The sequence below is a fragment of the Carettochelys insculpta genome, chromosome 30 (genome assembly GCF_033958435.1).
Source record: "Carettochelys insculpta isolate YL-2023 chromosome 30, ASM3395843v1, whole genome shotgun sequence".
NCBI lineage: Eukaryota > Metazoa > Chordata > Testudines > Carettochelyidae > Carettochelys > Carettochelys insculpta.
In genome coordinates, this window is record NC_134166.1 from 14,846,628 (window position 1) to 14,871,276 (window position 24,649).

Sequence of the window (24,649 nt, forward strand, 5' to 3'; positions counted from 1 at the left end):
TTTCTGCAGTCCCCACAGATTGCTCAGGAAAAGTTTCAGGGAAATTTTCTTCCTCAAGAGCTCCCCTAAACAACAACTCACCCCTGTCTGCCTCCACAGGGGCACTGCTCCCTTGAGCCACAACCAGCTCCTGGGTTTCACCTACACCCAGGATCACTTCTGGCCCATCAGGCAGATTCCCACATAATCCCCCTCCTGGTAGAGAGCTAATACCACTGGACAAAAGGTTAGGATCACTCCCCTCCCTTCTGCTACCAGCTTCTTTATCTTCATCAGGCACCATAACTCCATTGCCAGTTTGTTCTTCCTGTGTCCTGGCTAGAGGATGACCCTGGTCAGACAGAGTCCTCCCACCCCTTCCAGCATCAGGCAAAGAACAAGTACTAGAATCGTCTGGTCTCTGGGATTCCCTGATGATACTGACTGGATCAGACCGAGTTAAAGCATCATCCTCCCTGAGCGACACAGAGGTAGGCCCACTTCCCATCTGGGCTTCAGCTGCACTCAGATCCAGCTTTGGGATCCTGGCCCCATCTCAAGCTCCCACAGGCTCAGACAAAGGATTCACTTCCCTTGAAGCAGAAGCATCTTTCTTGCACTAAGGACCAGCATCCTTATCAGGGATGCCACTGCCCATCCCAGAGCCATTACCTCTGCTCCAGCCCCCATGGCTGGATTCAGAGTCACACCTGGAATGCTCTTTCCTGGTGGTTCCTTCTACAGCCACCCTAGGCTGGGGAAGTCTTCCTCAGACAATGGATTAGTTTCCTCGTTGGCACCTTTTCCAAATGCAGGCTCTGCTCTCTCCCCAGGCTGCTGCTGTTCGACACAGACAGACAATGGGAGACACTCTCTCCTCTGTCCCAGCCTCCCTGGCTGGTCTAGACACACACCCAGAAAGTGAGGCGGCTTCTCTCACAGACCGCTTGCCATTCCCAGTGGACAAGCTGCTTTCCTGCACAGACACACAGGCACCTTCCTCGGCCCAGGCCTGGAAAACTCTTCGCAGATCTGTCTTGGCCATTAGTAGATGATGGGTTGGAATTGCTCCTTTCCTCCTTGAGCTGTGGCAGGCCACTTGGTTCAGAGCTCCATGCAGGCCAGGGTTCCCTGCCCCGATCTGGGCTCACCTCTGCTGGAGTTTCCTTATCCCTTAGCTCTGCCACTGCATATCCATGCTGCCTTGTCCAGCTCCTTTAATTGCGATTCGGTTTCCAGGGGCTACCACTTCACAGCGGAGTTGCTGAGCGTGGTTGCTGGCTCTCAGGCTGATGCCCTCTGCAGCCCACGATTCCTGGAAGAATCCCTTCAGTGTGCCAGACTCCTTGTGGTTCACAAGCTCCCCAGAGTTAGGCCGTAGGCCCCTCCACCCTCTGGGACCGACTCCAACAGACTCCCAGAGGAACCCCTTCTTCCCTGTGACACCCGCTCTCAAGGACCACGACCACACTGTCTTGGGAAGAACTCATTCAGCGTGTCAGCCTCCTCGTGGGTCACTTGTTCCTGGGGGTTGGGCCCTCGACTCCTCCACCTTCTGGGACCAACTCTAACTGACTCTCAGGAGTAACCCCTCCTCAGGTGTGACACCCCCTCTTGAGAACCACAACCACAGTTGCTTGGGTTCAGTTGCAGGCCCCTCCTCCGTGGGGAGCTGCACCTCACTGCCTGTCAGCACACCTGGGTCTCTCAGGCCCTGCTTCTTCCTCCTGGGCCCCCATCACTTACTGCTGGGCACTCCCTCCCCGGGGTGCAGTACATCCCACTCCTGACACCAGTGTGATGGGGTTTGGGGTCCCCCAAGCTTTGCACCCCGTCTGCAGGCAGGACTCTTGCTCAGCAGGAGAACAGTGGGTTTATTAGCCGACAGGACACAGCATCGTACAGAGCAGTCAGTGCAGCCGGCAGAGACAGCCAGTCCCATCCATGTTGGGGAAAGGAGGCCTCGAGGGGCCCCCACAGCCGGGGCCTTGCCCCCTCCTTCGTCTCTCTCTCTCTCCCAGCCCAGACTAACTGCTTCCAATTCCCAGTTCCAATTCAAACCCCTCAGGCTCCACCTCCTCCTTTGTCTGCAGTACAAAGGTGTCACCTGGTCACCAGGTTACCCTCAGCAGGAGCCCCACACCCTGTGTGAGACACAGGTACACACCTATCCCCCACTCCATCACAGGTGTTACCTGCCAGCTTAGGTTACAGCCCCAGGGGTCATCCTTAGCTGCTGGGAGCTGCTCTGCCTGTCACACACACATGCAGCCTGACTCTCACAGCCCCCAACTCCATCACATCTCACCTGCCTTCCAGACCCAACTGAATGGGGTCACTTAGCCAGTTACCCAGTGAAGTTCAGGGCCCCCCCGCGTGACAAGGCATCAGCTATGGTATTGTTGTTCCCCTTGACATGGACCACCTCCACATCACCAAGTATCAGAGAGGGAGCCCTGTTAGTCTGTAGCTTCGAGAAAAACAAGAAGTCCTGTGGCATCTTATAGACTAACATATTTTGGAGCATAAGCTTTCGTGGGCAAAGACCCGCTTCATCAGATGCATGAGTGGGGGGGTAGCAGGGTCAGAGGGGTATTTAAAGAGTGGGGTCCCAGTAAAAGGAAGGACCAGAGCTGACAAGGTCTATTCACTCAAGTTGGAAATGGCCCATTATCAGTAGCACTATCAAAAGAGGAAAAAACAAGTAAAAAAAAACAAGTCAGCTCAGACGGGCGGTGCGGGGGGTGCATTGTCAGAGTCTAATGTGGAGCTGTTAACACCCAGGGTAGAGAAGCTGCTTTTGTAAGGGGCCAGCCACTCCCTGGGGCAGAAGAATCCCAAACATTGTTACAGGCTGGTGACCAACAAGCTCAGCAGCAGTACAATGGAAAGGGACCTAGGGGTTACGGTGGATGAAAGGCTGGATATGAGTAAACAGTGTGCCCTTTTAGCCAAGAAAGCTAACGGCACACTGGGGTGCATTAGGAGGAGCATTTCGAGCAGATCTAGAGAAGTGGTTATTCCTCTTTATTCAGCACTGGTGAGGCCACATCTGGAATATTGTGTCCAGTTTTGGGCCCCCCAGTATAAAAAGGATGTGGATTTGCTAGAGCAGGTTCAGTGGAGGGCAACAAAAATGATTAAGGGGCTGGAGCACAAGACCTATGAGGAGAGGCTGAGGGATTTGGTCTTGTTTAGTTTACAGAAGAGAAGACTGAGGGGTGATTTAATAGCAGCCTTCAACTTCCTGAAGGGGAGCTCTAAAGAGGAAGGTGAAAAACTGTTCTCAGTGGTGTCACACGGCAGAACAAGGAGCAATGGTCTGAAGTTACAGAGGGGGAGGTGTAGGTTAGATATTAGGAAAAACTTCTTCAGCAGGCGGGTGGTGAAGCACTGGAATGCGTTGCCTAGAGAGGTGGTGGATTCTCCATCCCTTGAGTTTTTTAAGTACCGGCTGGACAAGGTCCTGGCTGGGATGACTTAGTAGGGGTTGATCCTGCTTGAAGCAGGTGGCTGGACTAGATGACCTCCTGAGGTCCCTTCCAGCCCTATGATTCTGTAATTCTGTAGAGAAGCTGCTTTTGTAAGGGGCCAGCCACTCCCAGTCTCTGTTCAATCCTTAGTTGATGGAGTCAAATTTGCAAATAAATTGCAGCTCAGGGATTTCTTTTGCCATTTGATTTTTGAAATTTCTTTGTGGTAGGACTGCAAAATTTAAACCTGTTACTGAGCATCCAGGGAGATTGAAGTGTTCTCCTACAGGTTTCTGTGCATTACCGTTCCTGGTGTCTGATTTATGTCCATTTATTCTTTTACGTAGAGACTCTCCAGTTTGGCCAATGTAAATTGTAGTGGGGCATTGCTGGCAGTAACTCTAAACCTGGAACCAATTCCTGCAACAAACATTACTGCCAACTCAGCTCACCTATCTACACCAGTGATATCAACACAGGACTTAACATCAGCTATACCATCAGGAACGAAGGGTCCTGTGGCACCTTATAGACTAACAGAAAAGTTTTGAGCATGAGCTTTCGTGAGCACAGACTCACTTCATCAGAAGCTCATGCTCAAAACTTTTCTGTTAGTCTATAAGGTGCCACAGGACCCTTCGTTGCTGTTACAGATCTAGACTAACACGGCTACCCCTCCAATACTTTGTACCATCAGGGGCTCCTTTACCTGCACAACTACTAATACAATAGATGCCATCATGTGCCAGCAATGCCCCACTGCAATTTACATTGGCCAAACTGGATGGTCGCTATGTAAAAAAATAAATGTACATAAATCATACATCAAGAATGGTAATGTACAGAAGCCTGTGCAGGAACACTTCTCCCTGGACACACAGTGGCAGATTTAAAGGTGACAGTCCTGAAACAAAGAAATTTCAAAAATCAAATGAAGAGAGAAATCTCTGAGCTGCAATTTATTTGCAAATTTGACTCCATTAGCCGAGGATTACACAGAGACTGGGAGTGGCTGGCCCCTTACAAAAGCAGCTTCTCTGCCCTGGGCGTTAACAGCTCCACATTAGACTCTGACACTGGACCATTCTCCCCTGTCTGATCTGGCTTGTTTTTAACTCTTTTGATACGTACTACTGATAAAGGGCCTTTTCCAACCTGACTAAAGAGAACTTGTCAGCTCTGGCCCTCCCTCTTCCTGGGACCCCACGCTTTAAATACCCCTCTGAAACCTGCCACTCATGCATCTGATGAAGTAGGTCTTTGCTTCAGAGAACACCATGAAGGGCTTGTTGAAGTCTGGATTTGCCAGCATTGAGGCCCTGGCCAGGGTCTCCTTCAGCATGCAGAGGGCCTCTTGGCACTGGTCTGTCCAGACCACCTTGTCTGTCTTCCCCTTCTTGCACAGCTCCATGAGGGGGGCTGCAATGGAATTAAAGTGGGGCACAAACCTCTGGTAGTACCCCGCCACCCCAGTGAATGGCTGGACCTGCTTGTTAGTCTGGGGCACCAGCCAGTCTCTGACAGCCTCCACTTTAGCTGGCTCCAGTTTTAAGCAGCTGCTGCCCACCTTGTGGCCCAGGTAGGTCACCTCAGCCATCCCCACCTTGCACTTCCCTGCCTTGATAATCAGACCAGCCTTCTGAAGTTGGTCCAGCGCCCGCTTGAGCTGGGACACATGGTCCTCCCACGTCTGGCTGAAGATGCAAATGTCGTCCATGTACGCCAGGGCAAAGCTCTCCATCCCTTTCAGTAGCTGGTCCACCAGACGCTGGAAGGTAGCGGGTACCTCCTTGAGGCCGAAGGGCAGGATCAGGAACTCGCAAAGCCCCACAGGGGTGATGAAAGCTGACTTGAGCCGGGCATCTTCGTCTAATGGCACTTGCCAGTAACCCTTGGTGAGGTCTATGCTGGTGAGGTAACGGGCTCCCCCCAGCTTGTCTAAGAGATCACCAGGCCTGGCCATGGGGTAGGCAGCCAATACGGTGATGGCGTTAAGCTTGTGATAGTCCACACAAAACTGCACAGACCCATCTTTCTTAGGGACTAACACCACAGGAGCGGCCCAGGGGCTGGAGGAGGGTTGGATCACCCCCAGAGCCAGCATGTCTTCAACCTCCCGCTCTATGTCCTGAGCCGTCTTCCCTGTGGCTCTGAACGGCACACACTTGATAGGGGCGTGGGTGCCTGTCTGTATTCAGTGGACAGCCAAGTTAGTGCATCCAGGTCTGTCAGAAAACAGCTGTTGGTGTGAATGCAGCACCTCCCTGATCTCTGTCTGCTGGGCAGGGGTCAGCTGGTCTGAGAGGGGAATAGACTCCAGCAAGGAGCGCGTTCCAGTTCCCTTGAGCATATCCACTAAGAGGTCATCCCCCTGCCCCTCCCAGTGCCTGCACACGGCCAGCACCAAGTTTTCCCTGTCCCAGTAAGGTTTCACCATGTTCACATGATAGACCCAGTGGCTGGGAGCCGGTTCGACAGTTCCACCACATAGTTCACCTCATTCAGCTGTTTGATGACCTTGAAGGGGACATCCAAGGCAGCTTGTTCCGCCGCACAGGTACAAGGACCATCACTTGGTCCCCGGTGGCATAGGCTCGGGCCCGGGCGTTCCGGTCATACCAGACATTTTGCTTCCTTTGGGCCCTGGAGAGGTTCTCCCTGGCCAGGCCCATGAGCTCAGTGAGCTTTTCCCGGAAGGTCAGTACATACTGTACCACTGACTCCCCTTCAGGAGAGGCCGTCCCCTCCCACTCTTCTCTGAGCAAGGGTGACAGGGTTCAGGGGTCCCCAAGCTCTGCCCCCCGTCTGCAGGCAGGAGTGACTCTCACTGAGCAGGAGAACAGCGTGTTTATTAGCCGACAGGACACAGCGTCGTACAGAGGAGTCAGTACAGCCGGCAGAGACAGCCAGTCCAATCTACGTTGGGGAGAGGAGGCCCCGAGGGGCCCCCAGAGCCGAGGCCTTGCCCCCTCCTTTGTCTCCCTCCCTCCCGACCCAGACTCACTGCTTCCAACTCCCAGTTCCAATTCAAACCCCTCAGGCTCCACCTGTCCCTTTGTCTGCAGCCCAGAGGTGTCACCTGGTGTGATGGGGTTCAGGGGCCCCCATGCACTGCACCCTGTCCGCTGGCAGGAGTGACTCTCACTCAGCAGGTACAACAGGAGGTTTATTAGGCAACAGATGCCCAGTTTCTCACAGAAGCATCAGTGCAGCATTCAGAGACAGTCCTTCCAACCCGTCCTGGGGAGAGGAGCCTGAGGGGTGCCTCTCTGGGGTGTAGCTTTTTGCTGGCTGCCTTCCAGCTCCCTACCCCCCAGCCTCTCTGAAATTCTTGGTCTCTCTGGGACTCCCTCTCTCTCCGGGACTCCCTCTCTTTGTGGGGCTCACTTTCAAACATGGCCCGGCTGTTTCTGAAGTCATCTGCCAGTTTCCCTGCACTGTGTGAATCCCCAGGTCTCCGGTCCACGAGCCACACCCTCAGGTCAGGTGAGCACATCTTGTAGACTCGCTCCAGGACCGCCAGCTCGACCAGGTCCTCTACGGACTGGGCTCCCATCCCAAACACCCACTTCCGGTACTATTGCCTCAGGCGGGAGGCCACATCTACAGAGGTTTCTTCTGGCCTTTTCTGCACCTCCTGGAACCTCTTTTTGTACATCTCCGGAGTCAGCCCGAACTTATGCAGCAGGGCCTCTTTGACCCGTTCATAGTCCCCAGGCTGCAACCACTCCAGCTGGCTGAGCACCGCTGCGGCCTTCTAGCCCAGCAAGGGGCTGAGGTGTCGGAGCCACTCAGCTGAGGGAACCTCATGCAAATCACAGGCTCGCTCAAAGGCAGTAAGGAACTCATCCATATCCCCTGGGTCCTGACACTGGGCCAGCACACACGTCTCCAAGTGACTGGCCACCGCAAGCCGCCTGGCCCTGTCCCCACTTACCGCAGCTGGGGCCTCTTGGCATCTCGCCTCCGCCATGGCCCGCTCATGCTCCCGCTCTCGCTCTCCCTCCTCCTGCTCTCGCTGTCTCTCTTGTAGCTGGCGCTCGTGCTCACGCTCTCTGTCCCGTTCCTGGTGCTCACGTTCCCTCTGCCGTTCCTGGGCTTCCAGTTCCTTTAATCTCACCTCGAGCTCCAGCCGTCGCAGCTCTGTGGCGGGGGACTCTGCCCGCGATGGACCACCGCTAGCTGAGCGCTACCTGGCGGGCACCATGTCTGTCTGACGGCGTCGAGCCTCCGCTCCTGTCGGAGAATCCGAAACGCTTCCCGAGGGTGACCGGCCACTTCCTGCCAGGACAGGATCTGGCCCACCAGATCGGTCATTCTCTTCCAGCTGGGCAATCAGCTGGGCCTTGGTCGCCTTCCCCACAGTCAGGCCCCTCTCTCTGCACAGCCCCGCTAGCTCTGCCTTCAGGAGTCGGGTATAATCCATCTCCCTGCTATCTCCCGGGGTATCCACTCACCAGCAGCAGCTGCAGGAATTGCTCTGTTCCACCTCTGGCTCTTGTGAGGCTCCTTCCTTCTCCTGCGCTCGGTCAGCCACTGCTGGGAGCTCATCTGTGGGTGCAGTGCATCCCACTCCTGACACCAGTGTGATGGGGTTCAGGGGTCCCCATGCACTGCACCCTGTCCGCTGGCAGGAGTGACTGTCACTCAGCAGGTACAACAGGAGGTTTATTAGGCAACGGATGCCCAGTTTCTCCCAGAAGCATCAGTGCAGCAGTCAGACAGTCATTCCAACCCATCCTGGGGAGAGGAGCCCAAGGGGTGCCCCCTGGGGTGTAGCTTTTGGCTGGCTGCCTTCCAGCTCCCTCTCCGCCCCAGCCTTTAACTGCCGCCCCTGATTCAAAACCAGCTCGGCTCCACCCTCCTCTTTGTTCAGGGCTGAGGTGTTACCTGCCAGCCTAGGTTATAGCCCCACCGTCAACCTTAGCCGCTGGGAGCTGCTCAGCTTGTCTTCCACATCCAGCCTGAGTCTCACACATGCACTCCCCCCACTCCATCACACCTGGTCACCAGGTTACCCTCAGGAGGAGCCCCACACCCTCTGTGAGACCCCACCCCCACACTACATCACGTCTCTCCCCACCTCCAGACCGAACTGAGCGGGGTCACTCAGCCGGAGACCTGGGGAAGTTCGGGGCCCTCCCCGTGTGATAGGGCATCGGCTGTACCCACGGTGCTCCCCTTCATGTGTACCACCTCCACGTCGTAGTCCTGCAAGGGGAGGCTCCACATCTGGAGCTTGGCATTGGCCCCTTTCATGTGATGCAGCCAGGCAAGTCCCATTGGTTTCCTCAAGTTGGTCAGTCTCCCGGCTTCGGCCTCTGCTCCATCAGCCACCTGCTCAAGCCTGGCAGGCAGAGCCCATACAGCTGCTGCAGCACCAGCCGATCCAACAGTTTCTCGCCAGTCTGGGCCCCATCCCCGTCTGCCCACCAGCCCACCCAGCTGCTTCAGCAAATGTCTGGAATTCTGTCACTGTCCAGTGAAGGAAGGTGCAAATGCTTCCACCCTTGGCATTTAGCCAGACCACCACCGCTGAGGTTGTGCGCCTCAGTTTCCCCTTTCATGCCACACAATAGGTTTGGCATGTTCCTTCTCATGGGAGAGGTTGCAAGACTAGTTAGAGAGAACAACAGTGACATTTCAGAATTACAAACTCCTCCCACATACAATCCATGCTTCTACATCCATGTCAACACATTACATGGCTCTTTCCAACATTCAGTACATGGTACAATTCTACAACTGTTGGTAGCAGCACCCATTGGTTACAGCAGTCAGCGTGAGTTACACAACAAACCCCTCGCAACTGCACATTTACGTTGCTCTTTGCTCGACCACAACCTTTGTGTAACATCCTTGAGAATCTGGCATTTTGGAGTAAATGGCTGGGGCCTTTCTTTGCACCCTCAAGTTCGAATGCATCTGATGAAGTGGGTCTTTGCCCACAAAAGCTTATGCTCCAAAATATCTGTTATTCTATAAGGTGCCACAGGACTTCTTAAAACAAAAAGCAGTCAAGTAGCACTTTAAAGACTAGCAAAATAGTTTATTAGGTGAGCGTTCGTGGGACAGACCCAGGTCTGGCTCTGGTCTGAAGAAGTGGGTCTGTCCCACGAAAGCTCACCTAATAAACTATTTTGCTAGTCTTTAAAGTGCTACTTGACTGTTTTGTTTTGATAGTGTATAGACTAGCACAGCTCCCTCTCTGATACTGTTAAACACAGACAGACAATCAGAGACACTCTCTCCTCTGTCCCAGGCCCCCTGGCTGGTATCGACACACGCCCAGAAGGTGAGGCAGCTTCTCTCACAGACAACTTGCCACTCCCAGTGGACAAGCTGCTTTCCTGCACAGACACACAGGCACCTTCCTCGGCCCAGGCCTGGGAAACTCTTTGCAGGTCTGTCGTGGCCACTAGTAGACGATGGGTTGGAATTGCTCCTTCCCTCCCTAACTGTGGCAGGCCATTGGGTTCAGAGGTCCATGCAGTCCAGGATCACCCCTGCAGGAGTTTCCTTAACCCTCAGCTCTGCCACTGCACATCCACGCTGCCTTGGCCACCTCCTTTAATCTCAATTCAGTTTCCAGGCGCTGCCGCTTCACAGTGAAGTTGCTGAGTGTGGTTGCAGACTCACAGGCCAACACCCTCTGCACCCCATGATCCCTGGAAGAATTCCTTCAGTGTGCCAGACTCCTTGTGGGTCACTCATTCCCCGGGGTTAGGCTGTAGGCCCCTCTGCCTTCTGGGATCGATTCCAACAGACTCCCAGGAGTAACCCCTCTTTGGGTGTGACTCCCCCTCTCGAGGCCCACAACCACAACCACAACCGCGACCACGACTGCACCTGCATTCTCTTGGGTTCCGCCACAGGCCCCTCCACCTCAGGGAACCGCACCTCGCTGCTCTTCAGCACACCTGGGTCTCGGGGACCCCCCTTCTTCCTCCTGTGCTCCCATCATTTACTGCCAGATGCTCCATCCTCAGGGTGCAGTACAGTAATGTGGTTCAGGGGTCCCCAAGCTCTGCCCCCCGTCTGCAGGCAGGAGTGACTCTCACTCAGTGGGAGAACAGAGGGTTTATTAGCCAACAGGACACAGTGTCGTACAGAGGAGTCAGTGCAGCCGGCAGAGACAGCCAGTCCCATCCATGCTGGGGAGAGGAGGCCCCGAGCGGCCCCCAGAGCCAGGGTCTTGCCCCCTCCTTTGTCTCTCTCTCTCCCAGCCCAGCCTCACTGCTTCCAACGCCCAGTTCCAATTCAAACCCCTCAGGCTCCACCTGCCCCTTTGTCTGCAGCCCAGAGGTGTCACCTGGGCGCCAGGTTACCCTCAGCAGGAGCCTCCCACCCCCTGTGAGCCACACACCCACCCACCCCTACATCACAGGGACTGGGTCTCTAACTGTGTATTTACACCAGGGCCGTGCTCCGCTTAATCTGGAGTCACACCTCCACCGCGCCAGCCTTACGCACTATTGGTGCAGGGCCTGATCCTGAGCTGTGCTAGCTTCAGCCCACCGGCAGGCCCCATGCACCCCAGAGTGACTCCTGCAGCTCTCCCCACTGGCTCAGTGATTTCCTCTAATGCCACCCTGAAGGGGCGCCCAGTTCACAGCTGCTCCAGTCACAGTGCGGCCCCGGGTCACACTGGAGCGACGCCTCCTTTGCACAGCCCAGGCACCCCAGCGACTCTGTTTGACTCCAGCCTGAGGCCACGGCCGTTACTCGCCAGTCGCGCCAGACGGCCCTTGTAGACGGAGCAGAGGAAGGTGCCGCCAGCCCACGGTGCCCCAAATTGCTCAGCCCTGGGCCATGCCGGCCGGCAACCAGGTGTAGCCAGGGCTAGGCTGTGCCCTGCTCGAGGCTCCCGCACCTACCCAGCCGAGCGATGGGGCGTGACTCCAGCTCAGCCCTGGCTTGGAGTGGTGTGCAGCTGGCGAGGGGGCGGACAGGCCCCGGGGCTCACAAGTGGGGATTATACCAAGGGGATGCAGCATTCAGCCCCCACTGCTGCTGGGGGGCTGCCCCAGGACCAGCCGGGGGCACCTTCCCCCCGACTCACACCTCCGCCAAGGCCCACAGCTCCCACCCTGCCCACTGGCAGACGGAGAGGGGCAGGCGAGATGCTGGGGGGCTGATCGGGACAGCTGTCCCTCTGCTCCTGGGGACCACCCTCGCCAACCCAGCCAGGGCAGCTCTGGGGGCCTTGGGCCAGCCACTGTGAATGTTCCTGTGGCCAAAGGACCCAGGATCCCCTGCCCAGTGTGTTCGGATGGGAGACTGCAGGGGGTGGCGGCCACCAACCACACTGGGGGCCCTGAGATCATGCCTAGCGGGACAAGCGTCGCCCTGCTCTGAAGCAACAGGTGACAATGTGCCCAGGGCAGCGGCTCTCGCTCTGTGGGGTCTGCCGCATGTCAGGGGCCAGGCAGGAGCTTCCAGGAGCCACGCAGGGCACTGGGGGAACTGGGGGGAGCTGGGATACCGGTATGGAACTGGCTGGGAACTGGGTGGCCGGGGGACTGGGCTGGGACCGGCTGGGACTGGGAAGTGAACTCACTGGGCCAAGAATGCCACGACAGATGGTGTAGAGCACCTGGCCTGGGGGGTCCTCTCCAGAGGGCGTATCTGTCCCCTGCCCTGACCCCAGAAAACCCCACTCAGCCCCACAGGCCCAGAGCCCCCAGCACCAGCAGCACCAGCAGCGCAGGCAAAGGCAGCCAGGGCCGGGGCTGGGGCCAGGGGCCGGCGTTGGTGGCAGGGGCCATGGTGGGGGTGCTGGCCGTGGTCACTGGCTCCAGCGCACCGTTGCACAGGGGCTGGGCACAGCAGGACGACCCCTGGAGCTGCAGCTGCAGCCAGGAGAACGACATCCCCACCGATGCGCAGCTGAGGTCCTGGCAGGAGCGGACGTAGATGGGCACCACGAAGTGGCCTGGGAACCCGGAGAGGAGAGGTCAGACTGGCCCTCGTCAGACTGTCATCCGCTTGTCCATGCAGCCATTCCCACCCCCAGCCAGCCCCCTGCCCCAGCCAGCCCCCTGCGGGAGGTCCAGCCAGCCCCTGGTGCACCACCACTGCCAGCCCCTGATGTACCACCACTGCCAGCCCCCGATACACACCCCACTGCCAGCCCCGATGCACACCCCACTGCCAGCCCCCAACGCGCACACCACTGCCAGCCCCCGATGCACCACCACTGCCAGCCCCCAGCGTACCACCACTGCCAGCCCCCGACACACCACCACTGCCAGCCCCCGACACACCACCACTGCCACCTCCCGGTGCACCACCACTGCCAGCCCCCGGTGCACCATCACTGCCAGCCCCCGACGCACCACCACTGCCAGCCCCAGTGCACCAACACTGCCAGCCCCCGGTGCACCACCACTGCCAACTCCCAGTGCACTACCACTGCCAGCCCCCGACACACCACCACTGCCAGCCCCCAGTGCACCACCACTGCCAGCCCCTGGTGCACCACCACTGCCAACTCCCAGTGCACCACCACTGCCAGCCCCCGACTCACGTCCAGTGCCAGCTCCCAAGGCACCACCACTGCCAGCCCCCGACACACACACCACTGCCAGCCCCCGACGCACCACCACTGCCAGCCCCCGACACACACACCACTGCCAGCCCCCAACACACACACCACTGCCAGCCCCCGATGCACCACCACTGCCAGCCCCCGACACACACACCACTGCCAGCCCCCGACACACACACCACTGCCAGCCCCCGACGCACCACCACTGCCAGCCCGACACACACGCCACTGCCAGCCCCCGACGCACATACCACTGCCAGCCCCCGACGCACACACCACTGCCAGCCCCCAGTGCACCACCACTGCCAGCCCCCGACACACACACCACTGCCAGCCCCTGATGCACCACCACTGCCAGCCCCCGACGCACACACCACTGCCAGCCCCCGACGCACACACCACTGCCAGCCCCCAGCGCACCACCACTGCAAGCCCCGGACGCACACACCACTGCCAGCCCCTGACGCACCACCACTGCCAGCCCCTGATGCACACACCACTGCCAGCCCCCCGTGCACCACCACTGCCAGCCCCTGACGCACACACCACTGCCAGCCCCCAACGCACCACCACTGCCAGCCCCCGACGCACCACCACTGCCAGCCCCCGACACACACACCACTGCCAGACCCCGACGCACACACCACTGCCAGCCCCCAGTGAACCACCACTGCCAGCCCCTGGTGCACCACCACTGCCAACTCCCAATGCACTACCACTGCCAGCCCCCGACACACACACCACTGCCAGCTCCCGGTGCACCACCACTGCCAGCCCCTGGTGCACCACCACTGCCAACTCCCAGTGCACCACCACTGCCAGCCCCCGACACACACACCACTGCCAGCCCCTGACACACACACCACTGCCAGCCCCCGGTGCACCACCACTGCCAGCCCCTGACACACACGCCACTGCCAGCCCCCAACGCACCACCACTGCCAGCCCCCGACGCACACAACACTGCCAGCCCCCAACGCACACACCACTGCCAGCCCCAACGCACCACCACTGCAAGCCCCGGATGCACACACCACTGCCAGCCCCTGACGCACCACCACTGCCAGCCCCTGATGCACACACCACTGCCAGCGCCCCGTGCACCACCACTGCCAGCCCCCGACGCACACACCACTGCCAGCCCCCGACGCACCACCACTGCCAGCCCCCAGTGCACCACCACTGCCAGCCCCTGGTGCACCACCACTGCCAGCCCCCGACACACACACCACTGCCAGACCCCGACGCACACACCACTGCCAGCCCCCAGCGCACCACCACTGCAAGCCCCGGACACACACACCACTGCCAGCCCCTGACGCACCACCACTGCCAGCCCCTGATGCACACACCACTGCCAGCCCCCCGTGCACCACCACTGCCAGCCCCCGACGCACACACCACTGCCAGCCCCCGACGCACCACCACTGCCAGCCCCCGACGCACACACCACTGCCAGACCCCGACGCACACACCACTGCCAGCCCCCAGTGAACCACCACTGCCAGCCCCTGGTGCACCACCACTGCCAACTCCCAGTGCACTACCACTGCCAGCCCCCGACACACACACCACTGCCAGCTCCCGGTGCACCACCACTGCCAGCCCCTGGTGCACCACCACTGCCAACTACCAGTGCACCACCACTGCTAGCCCCCGACACACACACCACTGCCAGCCCCTGACACACACACCACTGCCAGCCCCCGGTGCACCACCACTGCCAGCCCCTGACACACACGCCACTGCCAGCCCCCAACGCACCACCACTGCCACCCCCGACGCACACACCACTGCCAGCCCCCAGCGCACCACCACTGCAAGCCCCGGACGCACACACCACTGCTAGCCCCTGACGCACCACCACTGCCAGCCCCTGATGCACACACCACTGCCAGCCCCCGACGCACCACCACTGCCAGCCCCTGACGCACCACCACTTCCAGCCCCCGACGCACCACCACTGCCAGCCCCCGACGCACACACCACTGCCAGCCCCTGACGCACACAGCACTGCCAGCCCCCAGTGCACCACCACTGCCAGCCCCTGACGCACACACCACTGCCAGCCCCCGGTGCACCACCATTGCCAGCCCCCGACGCACACACCACTGCCAGCCCCTGACACACACGCCACTGCCAGACCCCGGTGCACCACCACTGCCAGCCCCCAGTGCACCACCACTGCCAGCCCCCGACACACACACCACTGCCAGCTCCCGGTGCAACACCACGGCCAGCCCCTGGTGCACCACCACTGCCAACTCCCAGTGCACCACTACTGCCAGCCCCCGACACACACACCACTGCCAACTCCCAGTGCACCACCACTGCCAGCCCCCGACGCACCACCACTGCCAGCCCGACACACACGCCACTGCCAGCCCCCGACGCAAACACCACTGCCAGCCCCCGACGCACACACCACTGCCAGCCCCCAGTGCACCACCACTGCCAGCCCCCGACACACACACCACTGCCAGCCCCTGATGCACCACCACTGCCAGCCCCCGACGCACACACCACTGCCAGCCCCCAGTGCACCACCACTGCCAGCCCCCGACGCACACACCACTGCCAGCCCCCGACGCACACAACACTGCCAGCCCCCAACGCACACACCACTGCCAGCCCCCAACGCACCACCACTGCAAGCCCCGGATGCACACACCACTGCCAGCCCCTGACGCACCACCACTGCCAGCCCCTGATGCACACACCACTGCCAGCGCCCCGTGCACCACCACTGCCAGCCCCCGACGCACACACAACTGCCAGCCCCCGACGCACCACCACTGCCAGCCCCCAGTGCACCACCACTGCCAGCCCCTGGTGCACCACCACTGCCAGCCCCCAGTGAACCACCACTGACAGCCCCTGGTGCACCACCACTGCCAACTCCCAGTGCACTACCACTGCCAGCCCCCGACACACACACCACTGCCAGCTCCCGGTGCACCACCACTGCCAGCCACTGGTGCACCACCACTGCCAACTCCCAGTGCACCACCACTGCTAGCCCCTGACACACACACCACTGCCAGCCCCTGACACACACACCACTGCCAGCCCCCGGTGCACCACCACTGCCAGCCCCTGACACACACGCCACTGCCAGCCCCCAACGCACCACCACTGCCAGCCCCTGACGCACCACCACTTCCAGCCCCCGACGCACCACCACTGCCAGCCCCCGACGCACACACCACTGCCAGCCCCTGACGCACACACCACTGCCAGCCCCCAGTGCACCACCACTGCCAGCCCCTGACGCACACACCACTGCCAGCCCCCGGTGCACCACCATTGCCAGCCCCCAACGCACACACCACTGCCAGCCCCTGACACACACGCCACTGCCAGACCCCGGTGCACCACCACTGCCAGCCCCCAGTGCACCACCACTGCCAGCCCCTGGTGCACCACCACTTCCAACTCCCAGTGCACTACAACTGCCAGCCCCCGACACACACACCACTGCCAGCTCCCGGTGCACCACCACTGCCAGCCCCTGACACACACGCCACTGCCAGCCCCTGACGCACAACCACTGCCAGCCGCCGACGCACACACCACTGCCAGCCCCCAGTGCACCACCACTGCCAGCCCCCGACGCACACACCACTGCCAGCCCCCAGCGAACCACCACTGCAAGCCCCGGACACACACACCACTGCCAGCCCCTGACTCACCACCACTGCCAGCCCCTGATGCACACACCACTGCCAGCCCCCCGTGCACCACCACTGCCAGCCCCCGACGCACACACCACTGCCAGCCCCCGACGCACCACCACTGCCAGCCCCCGACGCACACACCACTGCCAGACCCCGACGCACACACCACTGCCAGCCCCCAGTGAACCACCACTGCCAGCCCCTGGTGCACCACCACTGCCAACTCCCAGTGCACTACCACTGCCAGCCCCCGACACACACACCACTGCCAGCTCCCGGTGCACCACCACTGCCAGCCCCTGGTGCACCACCACTGCCAACTACCAGTGCACCACCACTGCTAGCCCCCGACACACACACCACTGCCAGCCCCTGACACACACACCACTGCCAGCCCCCGGTGCACCACCACTGCCAGCTCCTGACACACACGCCACTGCCAGCCCCCAACGCACCACCACTGCCACCCCCGACGCACACACCACTGCCAGCCCCCAGCGCACCAGCACTGCAAGCCCCGGACGCACACACCACTGCTAGCCCCTGACGCACCACCACTGCCAGCCCCTGATGCACACACCACTGCCAGCCCCCGACGCACCACCACTGCCAGCCCCTGACGCACCACCACTTCCAGCCCCCGACGCACCACCACTGCCAGCCCCCGACACACACACCACTGCCAGCCCCCAACACACACACCACTGCCAGCCCCCGATGCACCACCACTGCCAGCCCCAGACACACACATCACTGCCAGCCCCCAACGCACCACCACTGCCAGCCCCCGACACACACACCACTGCCAGCCCCCAACACACACACCACTGCCAGCCCCCGACGCACCACCACTGCCAGCCCCCGACACACACACCACTGCCAGCCCCCGACGCACCACCACTGCCAGCCCCCGACACACACACCACTGCCAGCCCCCAACACACACACCACTGCCAGCCCCCGATGCACCACCACTGCCAGCCCCCGACACACACACCACTGCCAGCCCCCGACACACACACCACTGCCAGCCCCCGACGCACCACCACTGCCAGCCCGACACACACGCCACTGCCAGCCCCCGACGCACATACCACTGCCAGCCCCCGACGCACACACCACTGCCAGCCCCCAGTGCACCACCACTGCCAGCCCCCGACACACACACCACTGCCAGCCCCTGATGCACCACCACTGCCAGCCCCCGACGCACACACCACTGCCAGCCCCCGACGCACACACCACTGCCAGCCCCCAGCGCACCACCACTGCAAGCCCCGGACGCACACACCACTGCCAGCCCCTGACGCACCACCACTGCCAGCCCCTGATGCACACACCACTGCCAGCCCCCCGTGCACCACCACTGCCAGCCCCTGACGCACACACCACTGCCAGCCCCCAACGCACCACCACTGCCAGCCCCCGACGCACCACCACTGCCAGCCCCCGACACACACACCACTGCCAGACCCCGACGCACACACCACTGCCAGCCCCCAGTGAACCACCACTGCCAGCCCCTGGTGCACCACCACTGCCAACTCCCAATGCACTACCACTGCCAGCCCCCGACACACACACCACTGCCAGCTCCCGGTGCACCACCACTGCCAGCCCCTGGTGCACCACCACTGCCAACTCCCAGTGCACCACCACTGCCAGCCCCCGACACACACACCACTGCCAGCCCCTGACACACACACCACTGCCAGCCCCCGGTGCACCACCACTGCCAGCCCCTGACACACACGCCACTGCCAGCCCCCAACGCACCACCACTGCCAGCCCCCGACGCACACAACACTGCCAGCCCCCAACGCACACACCACTGCCAGCCCCCAACGCACCACCACTGCAAGCCCCGGATGCACACACCACTGCCAGCCCCTGACGCACCACCACTGCCAGCCCCTGATGCACACACCACTGCCAGCGCCCCGTGCACCACCACTGCCAGCCCCCGACGCACACACCACTGCCAGCCCCCGACGCACCACCACTGCCAGCCCCCAGTGCACCACCACTGCCAGCCCCTGGTGCACCACCACTGCCAGCCCCCGACACACACACCACTGCCAGACCCCGACGCACACACCACTGCCAGCCCCCAGCGCACCACCACTGCAAGCCCCGGACACACACACCACTGCCAGCCCCTGACGCACCACCACTGCCAGCCCCTGATGCACACACCACTGCCAGCCCCCCGTGCACCACCACTGCCAGCCCCCGACGCACACACCACTGCCAGCCCCCGACGCACCACCACTGCCAGCCCCCGACGCACACACCACTGCCAGACCCCGACGCACACACCACTGCCAGCCCCCAGTGAACCACCACTGCCAGCCCCTGGTGCACCACCACTGCCAACTCCCAGTGCACTACCACTGCCAGCCCCCGACACACACACCACTGCCAGCTCCCGGTGCACCACCACTGCCAGCCCCTGGTGCACCACCACTGCCAACTACCAGTGCACCACCACTGCTAGCCCCCGACACACACACCACTGCCAGCCCCTGACACACACACCACTGCCAGCCCCCGGTGCACCACCACTGCCAGCCCCTGACACACACGCCACTGCCAGCCCCCAACGCACCACCACTGCCACCCCCGACGCACACACCACTGCCAGCCCCCAGCGCACCACCACTGCAAGCCCCGGACGCACACACCACTGCTAGCCCCTGACGCACCACCACTGCCAGCCCCTGATGCACACACCACTGCCAGCCCCCGACGCACCACCACTGCCAGCCCCTGACGCACCACCACTTCCAGCCCCCGACGCACCACCACTGCCAGCCCCCGACGCACACACCACTGCCAGCCCCTGACGCACACAGCACTGCCAGCCCCCAGTGCACCACCACTGCCAGCCCCTGACGCACACACCACTGCCAGCCCCCGGTGCACCACCATTGCCAGCCCCCGACGCACACACCACTGCCAGCCCCTGACACACACGCCACTGCCAGACCCCGGTGCACCACCACTGCCAGCCCCCAGTGCACCACCACTGCCAGCCCCCGACACACACACCACTGCCAGCTCCCGGTGCAACACCACGGCCAGCCCCTGGTGCACCACCACTGCCAACTCCCAGTGCACCACTACTGCCAGCCCCCGACACACACACCACTGCCAACTCCCAGTGCACCACCACTGCCAGCCCCCGACGCACCACCACTGCCAGCCCGACACACACGCCACTGCCAGCCCCCGACGCAAACACCACTGCCAGCCCCCGACGCACACACCACTGCCAGCCCCCAGTGCACCACCACTGCCAGCCCCCGACACACACACCACTGCCAGCCCCTGATGCACCACCACTGCCAGCCCCCGACGCACACACCACTGCCAGCCCCCAGTGCACCACCACTGCCAGCCCCCGACGCACACACCACTGCCAGCCCCCGACGCACACAACACTGCCAGCCCCCAACGCACACACCACTGCCAGCCCCCAACGCACCACCACTGCAAGCCCCGGATGCACACACCACTGCCAGCCCCTGACGCACCACCACTGCCAGCCCCTGATGCACACACCACTGCCAGCGCCCCGTGCACCACCACTGCCAGCCCCCGACGCACACACAACTGCCAGCCCCCGACGCACCACCACTGCCAGCCCCCAGTGCACCACCACTGCCAGCCCCTGGTGCACCACCACTGCCAGCCCCCAGTGAACCACCACTGACAGCCCCTGGTGCACCACCACTGCCAACTCCCAGTGCACTACCACTGCCAGCCCCCGACACACACACCACTGCCAGCTCCCGGTGCACCACCACTGCCAGCCACTGGTGCACCACCACTGCCAACTCCCAGTGCACCACCACTGCTAGCCCCTGACACACACACCACTGCCAGCCCCTGACACACACACCACTGCCAGCCCCCGGTGCACCACCACTGCCAGCCCCTGACACACACGCCACTGCCAGCCCCCAACGCACCACCACTGCCAGCCCCTGACGCACCACCACTTCCAGCCCCCGACGCACCACCACTGCCAGCCCCCGACGCACACACCACTGCCAGCCCCTGACGCACACACCACTGCCAGCCCCCAGTGCACCACCACTGCCAGCCCCTGACGCACACACCACTGCCAGCCCCCGGTGCACCACCATTGCCAGCCCCCAACGCACACACCACTGCCAGCCCCTGACACACACGCCACTGCCAGACCCCGGTGCACCACCACTGCCAGCCCCCAGTGCACCACCACTGCCAGCCCCTGGTGCACCACCACTTCCAACTCCCAGTGCACTACAACTGCCAGCCCCCGACACACACACCACTGCCAGCTCCCGGTGCACCACCACTGCCAGCCCCTGACACACACGCCACTGCCAGCCCCTGACGCACAACCACTGCCAGCCGCCGACGCACACACCACTGCCAGCCCCCAGTGCACCACCACTGCCAGCCCCCGACGCACACACCACTGCCAGCCCCCAGCGAACCACCACTGCAAGCCCCGGACACACACACCACTGCCAGCCCCTGACTCACCACCACTGCCAGCCCCTGATGCACACACCACTGCCAGCCCCCCGTGCACCACCACTGCCAGCCCCCGACGCACACACCACTGCCAGCCCCCGACGCACCACCACTGCCAGCCCCCGACGCACACACCACTGCCAGACCCCGACGCACACACCACTGCCAGCCCCCAGTGAACCACCACTGCCAGCCCCTGGTGCACCACCACTGCCAACTCCCAGTGCACTACCACTGCCAGCCCCCGACACACACACCACTGCCAGCTCCCGGTGCACCACCACTGCCAGCCCCTGGTGCACCACCACTGCCAACTACCAGTGCACCACCACTGCTAGCCCCCGACACACACACCACTGCCAGCCCCTGACACACACACCACTGCCAGCCCCCGGTGCACCACCACTGCCAGCTCCTGACACACACGCCACTGCCAGCCCCCAACGCACCACCACTGCCACCCCCGACGCACACACCACTGCCAGCCCCCAGCGCACCAGCACTGCAAGCCCCGGACGCACACACCACTGCTAGCCCCTGACGCACCACCACTGCCAGCCCCTGATGCACACACCACTGCCAGCCCCCGACGCACCACCACTGCCAGCCCCTGACGCACCACCACTTCCAGCCCCCGACGCACCACCACTGCCAGCCCCCGACGCACACACCACTGCCAGCCCCTGACGCACACAGCACTGCCAGCCCCCAGTGCACCACCACTGCCAGCCCCTGACGCACACACCACTGCCAGCCCCCGGTGCACCACCATTGCCAGCCCCCGACGCACACACCACTGCCAGCCCCTGACACACACGCCACTGCCAGACCCCGGTGCACCACCACTGCCAGCCCCCAGTGCACCACCACTGCCAGCCCCAGACACACACACCACTGCCAGCTCCCGGTGCAACACCACGGCCAGCCCCTGGTGCACCACCACTGCCAACTCCCAGTGCACCACTACTGCCAGCCCCCGACACACACACCACTGCCAACTCCCAGTGCACCACCACTGCCAGCCCCCGACGCACCACCACTGCCAGCCCGACACACACGCCACTGCCAGCCCCCGACGCACACACCACTGCCAGCCCCCAGTGCACCACCACTGCCAGCCCCCGACACACACACCACTGCCAGCCCCTGATGCACCACCACTGCCAGCCCCCGACGCACACACCACTGCCAGCCCCCAGTGCACCACCACTGCCAGCCCCCGACGCACACACCACTGCCAGCCCCCGACGCACCACCACTGCCAGCCCCCGACGCACCACCACTGCCAGCCCCTGACACACACACCACTGCCAGCCCCCGATGCACACACCACTGCCAGCCCCAAGTGCACCACCACTGCCAGCCCCTGGTGCACCACCACTGCCAACTCCCAGTGCACTACCACTGCCAGCCCCTGACACACACACCACTGCCAGCTCCCGGTGCACCACCACTGCCAGCCCCTGGTGCACCACCACTGCCAACTCCCAGTGCACCACTACTGCCAGCCCCCGACACACACACCACTGCCAACTCCCAGTGCACCACCACTGCCAGCCCCCGACACACCTCCAGTGCCAGCTCCCAACGCACCACCACTGCCAGCCCCCGACACACACACCACTGCCAGCCCCCAACGCACACACCACTGCCAGCCCCCGACGCACCACCACTGCCAGCCCCCGACACACACACCACTGCCAGCCCCCGACACACACACCACTGCCAGCCCCTGACACACACACCACTGCCAGCCCCCAACGCACCACCACTGCCAGCCCCTGACACACACGCCACTGCCAGCCCCTGACGCACAACCACTGCCAGCCCCCGACGCACACACCACTGCCAGCCCCCAGTGCACCACCACTGCCAGCCCCCGACGCACACACCACTGCCAGCCCCCAGCGCACCACCACTGCAAGCCCCGGACGCACACACCACTGCCAGCCCCTGACGCACCACCACTGCCAGCCCCTGATGCACACACCACTGCCACCCCCCGTGCACCACCACTGCCAGCCCACGACGCACACACCACTGCCAGCCCCCGACGCACCACCACTGCCAGCCCCCAGTGCACCACCACTGCCAACCCGTGGTGCACCAACACTGCCAGCCCTCGACACACACACCACTGCCAGCTCCCGGTGAACCACCACTGCCAGCCCCTGGTGCACCACCACTGCCAACTCCCAGTGCACTACCACTGCCAGCCCCCGACACACACACCACTGCCAGCTCCCGGTGAACCACCACTGCCAGCCCCTGGTGCACCACCACTGCCAACTCCCAGTGCACCACCACTGCTAGCCCCCGACACACACACCACTGCCAGCCCCTGACACACACACCACTGCCAGCCCCCGGTGCACCACCACTGCCAGCCCCTGACACACATGCCACTGCCAGCCCCCAACGCACCACCACTGCCAGCCCCTGACGCACCACCACTTCCAGCCCCCGACGCACCACCACTGCCAGCCCCCGACGCACACACCACTGCCAGCCCCTGACGCACACAGCACTGCCAGCCCCCAGTGCACCACCACTGCCAGCCCCTGACGCACACACCACTGCCAGCCCCCGGTGCACCACCATTGCCAGCCCCCGACGCACACACCACTGCCAGCCCCTGACACACACGCCACTGCCAGACCCCGGTGCACCACCACTGCCAGCCCCCAGTGCACCACCACTGCCAGCCCCTGGTGCACCACCACTGCCAACTCCCAGTGCACTACCACTGCCAGCCCCTGACACACACACCACTGCCAGCCCCCGACGCACCACCACTGCCAGCCCCCAGTGCACCACCACTGCCAGCCCCCGGTGCACCACCACTGCCAGCCCCCGACACACACACCACTGCCAGCCCCCAGTGCACCACCACTGCCAACTCCCAGTGCACTACCACTGCCAGCCCCTGACACACACACCACTGCCAGCTCCCGGTGCAACACCACGGCCAGCCCCTGGTGCACCACCACTGCCAACTCCCAGTGCACCACTACTGCCAGCCCCCGACACACACACCACTGCCAACTCCCAGAGCACCACCACTGCCAGCCCCCGACACACCTCCAGTGCCAGCTCCCAAGGCACCACCACTGCCAGCCCCCGACACACACACCACTGCCAGCCCCCAACACACACACCACTGCCAGCCCCCGACGCACCACCACTGCCAGCCCCCGACACACACACCACTGCCAGCCCCCGACACACACACCACTGCCAGCCCCCGATGCACCACCACTGCCAGCCCCAGACACACACATCACTGCCAGCCCCCAACGCACCACCACTGCCAGCCCCCGACACACACAACACTGCCAGCCCCCAACACACACACCACTGCCAGCCCCCGACGCACCACCACTGCCAGCCCCCGACACACACACCACTGCCAGCCCCCGACGCACCACCACTGCCAGCCCCTG

The 24,649-nt window shown here is 62.5% G+C and overlaps 1 protein-coding gene across 4 annotated transcripts in view; it reads right to left on the reverse strand.

Annotated features, from left to right (window-relative positions):
* LOC142003811 (ly6/PLAUR domain-containing protein 5-like) overlaps nt 1-24,649 on the reverse strand; it is a 38,254-nt gene that overhangs the window by 2,285 nt on the left and 11,320 nt on the right. For 3 of the 4 annotated variants that reach the window (XM_074981102.1, XM_074981103.1, XM_074981101.1), the window contains one exon: nt 10,514-12,387. The exons of the other annotated variant lie outside the window; for it this stretch is intronic. In XM_074981102.1, coding sequence (XP_074837203.1) covers nt 12,113-12,387 — 275 coding nt within the window. In that variant the 3' untranslated portion in view covers nt 10,514-12,112. Of the gene's footprint in view, nt 1-10,513; nt 12,388-24,649 lie in introns of those variants that run through there. 4 annotated transcript variants of the gene reach the window in all.